This window comes from Manduca sexta, chromosome 9 (genome assembly GCF_014839805.1).
Source record: "Manduca sexta isolate Smith_Timp_Sample1 chromosome 9, JHU_Msex_v1.0, whole genome shotgun sequence".
NCBI classification, from domain to species: domain Eukaryota; kingdom Metazoa; phylum Arthropoda; class Insecta; order Lepidoptera; family Sphingidae; genus Manduca; species Manduca sexta.
The window spans coordinates 6,563,982-6,576,636 of record NC_051123.1 but is presented as its reverse complement, the minus strand read 5'-3'; the positions used below and the strand labels follow the sequence as shown (position 1 = coordinate 6,576,636).

At 32.9% G+C, this 12,655-nt stretch overlaps 1 protein-coding gene across 4 annotated transcripts; it reads right to left on the bottom strand.

Moving 5' to 3' along the window:
• Positions 1 to 222: 222 nt before the first annotated feature.
• On the bottom strand, positions 223 to 11,864 carry LOC115441313. Of its 4 annotated transcripts, XM_030166049.2 has the most exons (3): positions 11,671 to 11,864; positions 6,782 to 9,251; positions 223 to 4,320 (listed from the first exon to the last, which is right to left on the bottom strand). In XM_030166049.2, exons 2-3 carry the CDS (start codon positions 9,240 to 9,242, stop codon positions 4,304 to 4,306), a joined length of 2,478 nt encoding a protein of 825 aa, XP_030021909.1. In that variant the 5' UTR covers positions 9,243 to 9,251; positions 11,671 to 11,864; the 3' UTR covers positions 223 to 4,303. The 4 variants fall into 4 exon arrangements, with proteins under 4 accessions (XP_030021909.1, XP_030021906.1, XP_030021907.1 ...); XM_030166046.1 differs by lacking the exon at positions 6,782 to 9,251 and having other exon boundaries at positions 11,671 to 11,859; XM_030166047.2 differs by lacking the exon at positions 223 to 4,320 and having other exon boundaries at positions 5,149 to 9,251.
• Between the last annotated feature and the right edge of the window lie 791 nt (positions 11,865 to 12,655).

The window sequence follows — 12,655 nt, the reverse complement described above, 5'->3', positions numbered from 1 at the left end:
TTTAACAGGGATTATTACTAAAAAGTGAAATCTTTATGTATCCGATAATAAGAGGAATGTAAGGCGAGTGAATGATTAATAAATAAGCCTGGTAGAAAAGATTTTAACATTTTATACACTTGAAAACATAACATTAATATAATATAACACTAATATACTAACATATTTAATAAAGTAAAGATTTATTACAAAATATATCACCGAATATAGATGGCCATTACATTTTGATGGTAAAGACATGAATCATGAATATAATTTTGAACCCTATTGAAGTGTGATAAATAGAACAAAATTCGTCAAAAACTTATTTTCGTATCAATAATTACGATACGACTGCAGTGCTGAGGTTTTGGGTTCGTTTCCCTGATCGGGTAGGATCTGGACCTGGATCCGGTGTTAGGTTTTTCTACTCAGCATGAGCCCGTAGACTAGAATTTGTGCCTGATATGGAAATAGGTTCGTCTCCTATCACATCGTGGGATGGAATACACATAGGGAAGAGTGGGTGCCATAGTTGCGCCTCTGCTTTTCACTTCGGGGATAAAACACGTTTGTGTGTATGTAATCATTTCATAACTATTTGTACGTTACATCTTTATTGTGTTTCGGTTACATCCCATTTTGTAATGCAAATCATGACTCTCAAAATGTTTATTTGCAGTTTCTCAACGATCAAATTATTTTGACTTGGTCAGTCTATTGTGCTGCGTGCGCTATTAGGTTTATTATCTAGTGCAACAATTAAACACTGATTTTAGAATCCCTATAATTTAATAGGTATATTGGGATAAAGTTGTAATATCTAAAATATTAAATTCTTCGGCGTAATGTAATTTGACCTCTAACGAGGGGTGCGACTCCAGTAAGCTACGTATTTCATCCAGAATTTCTTCTTTTCCCTCAGGTGCATATACGGTGCTGTACTCAAGCACCATTAAGTAGTTTTCCTTTGACTTATTAATAGTTAGCATATGCTTATAGAACATATAATTAGCATAATCTGGATCGAACTTATATATAACAGTTGTCACAGCTTGTCCAAACAATGTGTATATTGATGGAAAATATTTTTCTATATCTATTTGTAAGTTATCGCTACAAACTTTTGCAAAGGTTGGAATTATTTTTGCAAAAAGTTCATCCCATTTTTCATCTAAATATTTATATCGTTTATAGCCAACTCGTGTATCCAAAACCTCATCAGTTTGTTCCATCTCAACATAACCAATGGAAGGTCTATGCGTATTCACTAGTTCAGTAAAGGAAGTTAGAAGTTTCCAAGTTGTTATGAAAACATAATTTTCTTCAGCTATTAAGGAATTTTCAATTTTGCTTAGTATATCTTTAAACATTTTAACTGGAATAACTAGATTCGGGTCTAAAAATACATTTTTTAATTTTGACATGAATGAATGCAGTAAATTTACCATATTATATGGCACATACTTTTGGTTATCATGTTTTATATCCCATTTAGGCAAATGGCGATCCATTAAAGGAGCTAGTATTTTTCTGTAATTTCTAATTTGCGTTTCTTCATCTTCACAAAAAAGTGCATTGGTTGTGAATACATCGAGAATTTCACATATCTTTTTGTCAAAAGTTTCTTGGGCATCTTTCCACATGACATTTACTATCATTTCTGTATCTAATTGATTTACAACATCAGGTACAAAGTCGATAAGATGTTTCATTTTATACCCAATAAGATCATCAGCTGGCATAGATTTAAAGAAAGCATAGCTTTTCATAAAAAACTTTCCTCTAACCGTGTAAGGCACTTTTGATACTTCCTTTAGTAAATCGTATATCTTTTTATAGTCTTTAGACGATAAATTATCGATGAAATAACTTAATAATTCCCATAATTCTTCGGACATGTCAATGTTGGTCTCATTACATAAGGCATCATATATTTTTTGCAATAAAAAGACACGTATACTTGACTTGTTTGTTGCTTTCCACGCCTCCGAAAACAGTGGAATTAGATTTTTCGATTCTAGCTTAGAAAACGCTAACCGGATACCATATTTCCGTAGAGTGACATGTGCAGTTAGTAACTTCTGTATAATTGAAGCACTTTGATGGTTGCTAAGATTTGATAAAATTGAATTTAAAGAAGGAATACAGTATTGTAAGTAATCGCCTTTGGCGTATAGCAAAACCATTTCCGCTGACAGTAAGGGTCTTGATACATACATATTCATCGCAACATATTTTTTTAAATTAATGTGAACTTCATCTATTGCGCCCCAGTTAATTTTGGTGTCTTCCGGTGCGTATTTTATAATAAGGGCTTTTAGTTCATCTTGAGGGAGAATTCTCATTAAAGATTTAATTGCAATTTTCTGTTTACTGGGATTATCTAGTTGTCGTAAATAGAATTTTTTCCATTCAGTAGTTAAAGAAATTGGCCAGTACACGCGTATTTTATTTAAGAAAGTGCTTGAAGATACGGAACTATGTAATTTATCTATTCGGTCTTCATAACATGAAAGCAGACGCGGGTCATGTTTAAGAGCATTGATGCATACTGATTCCGTTGGGGATAATAAAACAGATTCTTCAAACAAGTACTTTCGCCATGTTTTATTAACATGATAAAGCAACGATAAATCTGAGTTCCATGATTTTTCTCTTTTAATTGCAATCAACTCCTTTATTTTGTTAATGATCAATGGATAATCATTTAATTTCTTTTCCCAATCATTAAGGAGCTCTAGATATTTTCTTATTAAAGTAACTAGTTCGTTGAAACATGATTCACTAGTAATGGTTATCTTATTTGTTTTTTCTAGTAAATGATTGTACAGATATTTAAAGACCTTTTCTTTTTCAACTGGTATTAGTCTGTTTTCGTAAACTTTTAAAGTACTAAATAAAAATTTGTTTTCAACAACTTTTGGATTTGGTATATCATGTAAGGCATTATATATTAAAATAATTTCGACACATACTTGGACATTATTGCTAGATTCTATATAAACATCCATACTGTGAAACAACCGATTTAAAATTGACCAAGTTTCGTTGTCATTGATAACATCTACATATTTTAACACATTTTTTATAAAATTTATCTTGTACTGAAATAGCTCATTTATATGTTTCTCATTGTAATATTGCAGCAAAGTATGTATATTTTTAATGTCATTGCCAGCGCAATATAAAAGAATTGTCAACATTGAATTTCTCTCACCTGGCGAGGATTCAGTTTGTAGTAGTTTTTTTAGATCATGAAAAGTGACATCGAAAGGAACACATTGATACCAATCGTAAACATTTTTGGGGTTTGTCCATGCCCTATTAGTTTCACTCTCTGGCATATGATCACGTTCTATCTTACCGGGCAATAGAGACTTTTCATGATTGATGAACATTAATTGTCTTGTAAATTCACATCGATCTTCTTTAGGCAAGTGCTGTAGAAAATACTTAACATAATATTTAAGGAATTTGTTCATTTTTTGATTACCTGCTTGTTGCAATAAAAACGGTTTTATATCTTCCTTTTTCATATATTTCGCACAAGTTGCATAATCAATGCGGGGCGACAATTTTTCAAAATTATTAAGTATTCTTTGGGGACATACTTTCATTAAGACTTCGGTATATTTACGTCCAAAAGCAGGTATTTGGTATGATTCCAGTTTCTCTACTGCGTCTAAGTACCTTTCAGCATTATTGTGTATTAAAAAAAGCGTCGCTTTTAAAGTGTTTTCGTAGTTGTAATAGTAATGACAATTATTTATTGAAATTTCCAGCACGCTGATAGACTTTTCACATAAACGTTTCAATAAAACTCCTTCTATTGGATCTTTGCGTTTTGCAACGACCTGCTCAATGAAAGGTAAAGAACAATATGGTAACCATTTCAATGCCTTATCTCCATTTTTTTTCTCTTCGTAATAATAAAACTCTTCCGCTTTTTTTTCATCTTTTATATGAAGTCTTATACTGAGCATTAGTTTGTTAATAGCTCTAGTTGTCATATAAGGGAATAGATGTGTTTTTAGATAGTCCATGTTGATTATATGCGCGTGTTCGGGTTCAGTTATCAGCCACGTGCTTCGTTTCACCACTCTTGAAACATATAACATATCTTCGCATTTGAGCACTTCAAGGATAAAATTAACATTTTTATTTATGCAAGCAACGTCAATTTTCAGGAGATTTTCAATGTCTCCACACTCCTTAAAGTTAGGTGTTAATTCTATATCCTTTTTAGTGAGAGCCTCCTTCAACAGTCTGTTATAATGTTGATGTTTTCTTCCCAGGTTGTCACCATCTAGTTCCAGTGGAATCATTTTGATGTCAATACTGAAAAAAAAAACAGTTAATTTCTTTTACTATATGTTTTGATCCATATATATTATAATTCTCTTTGGTTTTGATTCAAGAATGCCAACGATGGAGCCACAATTTAAAAATTGAATTGAATTGCATTGATTCGAGAAAAGTGCACATGAGTTTCATGTTTGTGGTACAGAATGTTTATTCTATGGTCGAGTTTCATTTTGAATAATTGTATCTATTGTAGGCATAGTTCATGACTCCTCATGCGTAAAAGATATTGCTGGGAACATCGGCCGGGAATAAAAGTCCTACTTTATATACCCCTAGAATGAATATTTAACTGTTTATCCGTAAGTTTATTTTTACAAGCATTTAAACATCTTTAGAAACTTTCGTATTTATAAAAATATATTTTGTTTATTAAGTACTCAGATTCACAGTACACTAATAACAATAATAATCGTAGAAGGTTACTGAATTTCATCTTTGCTTTTAATATAAGCTTCAATTAATACAATTTTAATGGAGGAATTCATATAAAAATGAGCGCTACAACAGTGCAGAAAAACACAGAATCACTTGATTTTCACGTGATTTGCCCTGTAAAAACTCGGAATACTAGAGGAAATGTGAATTCGATGCCTGCCGCCCTTAGAACTTAGCCTTTGGATTTTTCTGTAATATAGTGGAAGAACTAGATCCATGATGTAGATAAATATGTCTAGTGACTTCCTTTATCGTCGATCTAAGTACTTTAATAAATTTTAAGCAACAAAAATACTTTTAATAGTTTTTAATTTTAAAACCTTTATCAAACCGTTTTGCGAAGGAATATATTGAAAAATCTTTAACTTAATTGCAGCATATTTATTAACGAAAGGAATAAAATTAACAAAAATCGTACATATTGATTTTTTTTCATTACAATATCTTAGAGTAAAATTTTCGTCAATTTTTATTGCGGGGCAAATTGTGGTGGCTCAAAATAAGCTTTAAATAAAAATGTCAGATATGAAGTAAATAAACACACCAATTTTTCAATTAGAACCAGTAGTACCTGAGGTTAGCGCTTTCAAACAAACAAACAAATTCTTCAGCTTTATATAATAGTAAAAAGCGACCTCCCCACAAATTTTCAGCTAAATCGGTACAGCCGTTCTTAAGTTATAAATAGTGTAACTAACACGACTATCTTTTATGTATATAGATATGTAGGTAATTGATAATGCAAAATTGTATTAACGTCATTATTTGCTTTATACTATTTGATATGAAAATTGGAACAGCATACAACCATTAAAGACATTTGTCATAAAACTTTTGAATATCCTGGATCCGACTGATCCGCATATTTTTGTTCATTTTTCTCAATGCAAGGGAAACTACGGAGCAATGGAGCCTCTTTACTACTTCTCCTGTTTTTTTATATTTTCATGATCTACAACAGTGAATTTTTCTATACAATGAAGTTTTATCTCTGGGGATGTATGTGATTCCAGCATACTTCGTATTTCATCCAGATTCGATTCTTGTCCATCATGTGGATATATCGAGCAGTATTTGATAATTATAAAGCAGTTTTCAAGTGATTTGTCAATAGTCAGCATACGCTTAAATAGAAGATAATGTTGATGACATTGATTCAGACCAGATACAACATTTATTACGGCCTGTCCATACAATACGTGTATTAAAGGAAAATATCTTTGTACATCTACGTGTAGATTATCGGTACAAACTTTTGCAAAGAAAGGAATAACTGCTCTAAAAAGTTCATCCCATTTGTCTTCTATATTCTTGTATAGATTGTAGTTAACATCTGTGACTATATCATCTGTTTCATCGATCTCGACAAAAGGAAAGGAAGATCTGTGTGTGTTTATTAATTCAATATAGAAAGTAAGAAGTTTCCAAGATGTTATGAAAACATAATTTTCTTTAGATGATAAAGAATTTTCAAGTTTGTTTAGTATATTCGTGAATATTTTGACCGGAATAACTTTATTTCGGTCTAATAAAACGTATTTCAAGTTTGAGATGAAAGAATTCAGTAATCGTTTTATATTAAATTGTACATATTTTTGATTTTCATATTTCACATCCCAAAAAGGTAATTGGCGGTCCATTAAAGGAACTATAATTCTTTCGTAATTTCTTAGTTGCGTTTCTTCATCTTTGCAAAATAGTGTTTTCGTTGTAAATACATTTAGTAATGTACATATGCTTTTGTCAAAAGTTTCGTTGACACTTTGAAACATTGTATCTGCGATGTATTCTATATCTATTTGGTTCACAACATTAGGTGTATTTTTGATTAGTTCATTTATTATGCCTTGAATATAATCATCAAAGGGCATAGAATTTAGAAAACTATAACTTTTCATGTAAAACTTCCCTCTAACATTGTAAGGCATTTTCATTACTTCGCCTAATAACTTGTATATATTTTTATTTTCCATATGCGATAAATTGTTGATAAAATTACCTAATAATTCCCACATGTCCTCTGAGTCGTCTATGTTTGTGTTATTACATAAAAAGTCGTGCGTTTTTTGGAATATGATGGCGCGTATAGTAGCGTTGGTGGTTGATAACCACATTTTCGAGAACAGTAGCTTTAGATCTTTCGATCCAAGCCTGGAAAACGCTAAACGGATACCATATTTTTGTAGAGACACAGGAGCAGTTAGTAACTTTTGTACGATTGGGCCACTGTGATTGCTGCTAATACTTGATAAAATAGAATTCAATGCGGGAACACAATATTGCAAGTAATCCCCTTTGGCGTAGAGCAAGACCATTTCAGGTGCCAATAAGGGTCTTGATAAATGCATATTCTTCGCAGCATATTTTCTTAAACTGACGCTCAGCTCATTTATTGCGCCCCAGTTAATTTTAGTGTTTTCCGGTGCGTATTTTATAATAAAGTCTTCTAGTTGGTCTGGTGGGAGAATTATCATTAATACTTTAATTGCAGTTTTATGTTTATTCGGATTATCTAGTTGTTGGAAGTAGAAATTGCTCCATTCAGAAGTTAAAGAGAGCGGCCAGTATATGCGTAGTTTATTGAAGACAGTTTTCAAAGGCATAGAATTATTACAAAACAAATCCTGTATTTCATTCTTGTAACGTGATAATAGACTCGGGCCATGCTTAAGAGCGTTGATGCATACTGACTCCGAAGGCGATAGGATAATTGATTCTTCGAACAAGTATTTTCGCCATATTTTATTGACATGATAGAGAGTCGATAAATCTGAGTCCCATAATTTTTCTCGTTTAATTGCAATCAACTCCTTTATTTTCTTAATGATAAATGGATAATCATCTAACTTCTTTTCCCAATCATTAAGTAGCTCGAGAATATTATTCATTAATGTAACTAACTCATTGTAACATATCTCTTCTGTAATAGATATATTTTCCATTTTTTTTTGCACATTGTTAAATAGATATTCAAAAACATTTTCCCTTTCAGTTGGCAATAGTTTGTTTTTGTATTCCTTTAAAGTGCTAAATGAAAATTTGTCTTCAATAATTTTCAAATTCGGTATTTTATTTATAGCATTATAAATTATAATAACATCAATAATTTTTTGGATGTTATCATTAGTAGACTCATTATACACTTCCATACTACAGAACAATCGATTTATAATCGACCAAATTTCTTTGTTTTTAAGAACATCCAAATTTTTTAATACTCCTTCTATAAATTGTACCTTGAACCTAAGTGGTTCGTTTATATGGTTTTCATAGTAATATTTTAGCAAAGTATGTATATTCTTACTGTTATTACCAGCGCAATATAAAATAGTGGCTAGCATTGAATTTCTCTCAACAGGTGAGGATTTAGTTCGTATTAATTTTTTTATATGACGAAAAGCTACATCAAAAGGAGCTATTTTATACCATTCATAATCATTTTTCAGAAGTGTCCATTCGTAATTGGACGCGCTTTTATGTGCATTATTATCTTCCTTTCTAAGTGTACCAGATGTTTTAGTGCTAATGAACTTTAATTGTATTATAAGTTCCAATTGACTTTCTTTAGGCAATCGCTGAAGAAAATGCTTGATGTAATAGTATTTAAGAAAGCGGTAGTTTACTTTTTCGTTACTTGCTTGTTTTAACAAAAACGATTTGATATCTTCTCTTTTCATATATTTCGCACAAGTAGCGTAATCGATGTGGCCCAAAAATTTTTCAAAATTATTTAAAATTTTTTGAGGGCACACTTTCATTAAAACCTTGGTATGTTTACGCCCAAAACTAGGTATATAATACAGTTTTTCTATAATGTTCAAATATCTTTCAGTATTATTGTATGTTAAAAACAGTGTGTTTGTTAAGGAACTTGGATGCAAGTATTGGTTATTATGGTTTATGTACACTTCCAGCGCCGTGATAGACCTCTCACATAAACGTTTATTTAAATGTAATGATATAAGCTCTGTATGTTTTGCAACAGTTCGTTCTATAAAAGGCATTGAACACTGCGGTAACCATTTCAGGGCCTTTTCCATATTATTCTTCTGCGCTTCGTATTCAAAGAATTGGTCTGCTCTTTTTTCGTCTTTTATATGAATCCTTATACTGAGCATTAGTTTGTTGATCGCTCTGGTTGTCATATAAGGGAATATATGTGTTTTTAGATAGTCTATGTTGATTATATGCGCGTGTTCGGGTTCAGTTATCAGCCAAGTGCTTCGTTTCACCACTCTTGAAACATATAACATATCTTCGCATTTGAGCACTTCAAGGATAAAATTAACATTTTTATTTATGCAAGCAACGTCGATTTTCAGGAGATTTTCAATGTCTCCACACTCCTTGAAGTTAGGTGTTAATTTTATATTCTTTTTAATGAGAGCCTCCTTTAACAATCTGTTATAAAGTTGATGTTTCTCTCCCAAATTGTCACCATCTAGTTCCAGTGGAATCATTTTGGTGTACTGAAAAAAAACCGTTTATTCCTTTAAATTTGTAGCAGTAGGTAAATTCTATTGATAGATTAGGTTACAGGATTATATCTGTTTATATATATAAACGGACTACACTGTATATATATATATATATATATATATATAAAGTGTAGTACGACTACATATAACAACCATCCGTTGCGAGTGACGTAACTATAGGCATGTTTGGTTTTAATACTGAATCACTTTTAAAGTACATCCGTCTATTACGACTCCGCTTATAACGGCCGACTGCTTTTAACGACGTAATTCCACACAATTGCCCGGTTATACGACGTGCGTTGACGTGTTAACAAACAAATGGAATTGAAAAATAATAAAAGCTATTTCCGTCCTGTGTACCCACTTTGCATCGCGGACTAATGAGACTGTTTATTATACTACAGTTCCTTATTTGCGCGTGTATGCTATTTTTACATGTCTCTTTTTGTCTGCTGATCGCCTTAAAATGTATTAAATATGCGATTATTAAAAATTGATTGTTTAGTACGATTTCTGGTTATTTCGACGTAATATCACCGGTCCCTTGGCCGTCGTTATAACCGGAATCTACTGTATATATATACATATATTTTATAAAAATAAAAAGTGAATTCATTTGTGTGTTCAATACAAAACGCTATGGTCGAACATTGGGTCGTGGGAATGTGTATGCTGACTAGTGTTGACTGTTGTGATTTACGATTTTAAAGTATTTACAGTTTAAATAGTTTTATAAAATCAAGAATTATCAAAGTTACGAGTAATAGTATAGTCATCCTTCCACGCCAAGATAATGATTCATAGTATTCTAATGCTCAAGTACTTAGATAAAGCGATATTATTTATACTGAACTAGGTAATGTTATTTGTTGGCAGAAATCGGTTAGCTTACCCTTGTTGTTATCCTGCAATAAGAAAACAAAATGGCAGCCGACAACTGCATTTTATGAGAATGGGAGCCGTTCTTTCGTCATGATAAAAAATCGTATAACGCAAAAATGCCGCGAAACAATTTTTTAATTAATTAACTAGATACCGACGGCAACGTTGTTTATTTTTCCGCCACCCTGTATGCCGCATGTGATGCTACGACCAAGAACTTCCACTTAGTTTTGTAGACCTTATTATACCAGCTTTAGAAGCGTTACCTATGTAGTCCGAACTTATCCTGTGATTGTCCGATCTTGTCTATGGGTAATGTATTTCTACTGTTGTCAGCCTCGGTGGCATCGTTGGAATTGTATAGGTTACGAGCACGAATACCGCGTTGAGGTCCTGGGTTCGAATCCCGCGTCGGTCCAATATAACTGTGACTGGGATTTCCGTCTTAAAAATTACTCAGTCACAGCTCGGAGTCAGGAAGTTGGCGGTGTGATACCCCCTTGCCTCGGAAACCACGTAAAGCCGTTGGTCCTGCGCCTGACCTGTGTCCGGTCATGCCGAATGTACCCTACATAATAATTGTATAATATCGTAATTATGACATCGGTAATTCGTTTCAAAAAGGGGCCATGATGAGTATTATAAATTGAATATTTACGACCATGTTTGGATGTTTATTACCCCGTAGTCATTAATAGACATTGGGATTGTATGAGATTTCGTACATAGATATAATCCTGAGTTAACGTCATATGAGCAAAATTTATCTCGAGTTTTGTAAAAAAGTACGGCATGTTACGCTGTCGGAAATTGGCGAAGCAACATACAGGAAAATATTATATTTAAAAACGATAAGTGATAAACAGTTTCGTAAGAAATTTCTTGTATGTAGTTACAGCGATTAAAAAAGCTGTCCTTGCTTCCTCATCTCAACAATCCACTCTGTATGTGTATACAATATACGTACAGAGTGTATGTATGATCGTATGATTCTATGCGATTCCGTACGTGTAGATAACTCGAAATCAGATATCATTGAAACAAAGCCTATGTTCAGCTCCGACTTATATTAAATCCACCTTTGAAAATTACATGAAAGTCCGTTCATTAATTTCGGATTTGTATAAACAAACAGATAAATAGAAAAGCATTGTAAAATTCCCTATATTATGTTCTATTACTCTTCTTTAGCTATCCCCTTTCGATTTTATTACTTTTTTTTAATGTACAAACTCCTAGTTTTTCAATATTATACGCATAAATATTTTATATAAGTACAACAACTTAGGACAACACATGAAATACGTAGAAAATACGTAATAGCTCGAGAAGGTTTTTAACTTGTGTTTGGTGATTTGCACTTAATTACACTTGAGAGGGCCGACGGTATGCCGAGGGCCGAATGGTATTTGTTATGGTTACATACGCGTAAACTTATGTAGTATGTACTTACCTGCGTACGTTTACAAAATTTTGCATTTGTTTCAAATTATAGAATAATTATAAATATTTAAATAATTCTTACCTCATAAACGGGATCCAATTCGTTCTAAAAATACTTATCTAATACTCTTCGATACTAGGAACTGCAGTAATATCAAAATTGTGCAATATTATGAATCATAACGATAGACAGTTTATACTTGTACGTAGTATGCTATTTATTCTGAGTGTTACTTACACTATGGTTTATACAACCAGCTATGAAAATATAACGTAGATTCTGTATTGCCGGAGCAAAAAAATCTTTATTTTTGGTATGTTTAGATATCTGATACCTATACAATGTCCACGTATTGATTAACTTGTTATTGGCAACCTTGTCTGATTTTTATTTATCGCAATTGAATGACGAGATGAGCATGCCGGGCGGGTGGTTTGTAAGCGATACATCCCATAAACAGTATTAACACCATACAGACCTTGAATTACGAAGTACTGGGTAGCACTTCATTGTGTTCACCCTGAGACATAAGATGATCCTATAGTGGCATATAGCTCGAAGATCCGATGGCCGTTGGGGTCGAAAGGTTCTAGAGTGGAGGCCACGTACAGGCAAGAGAAATGTCGGACGCCCGCCTACAAGGTGGTCGGACGACCTGGCTAAGGTCGCAGGAAGTCGCTGGATGCAGGCCGCATCCAACAGGTCGACGTGGAGATCCTTGGGGGAGGCCTATGTTCAGCAGTGGACTTCCTGTGGCTGAGATGATGATCATGATGGCCAGTAATTACGCTGGCTACAACGTCCTTCTAACCGGAACTTAACAGTGCATATAGACTGCTGCTTGGCGGTAAAATAGACATTGCGGTAGTACCTATACAGATGTCACCTCGCATACGAGAGACCTACCACCAGTAAAAACGATGATTTACGTCGTTTTGATCTTGAACATTAGTATTAGTAATGTAAAGTAAACAGTATTGAAAAATAAATGTAGATGTAACATTCAAACAATTTAATCGATTTAATGAAATAAATAAAAATTAAAGTACATACATCGAAGTGCGCT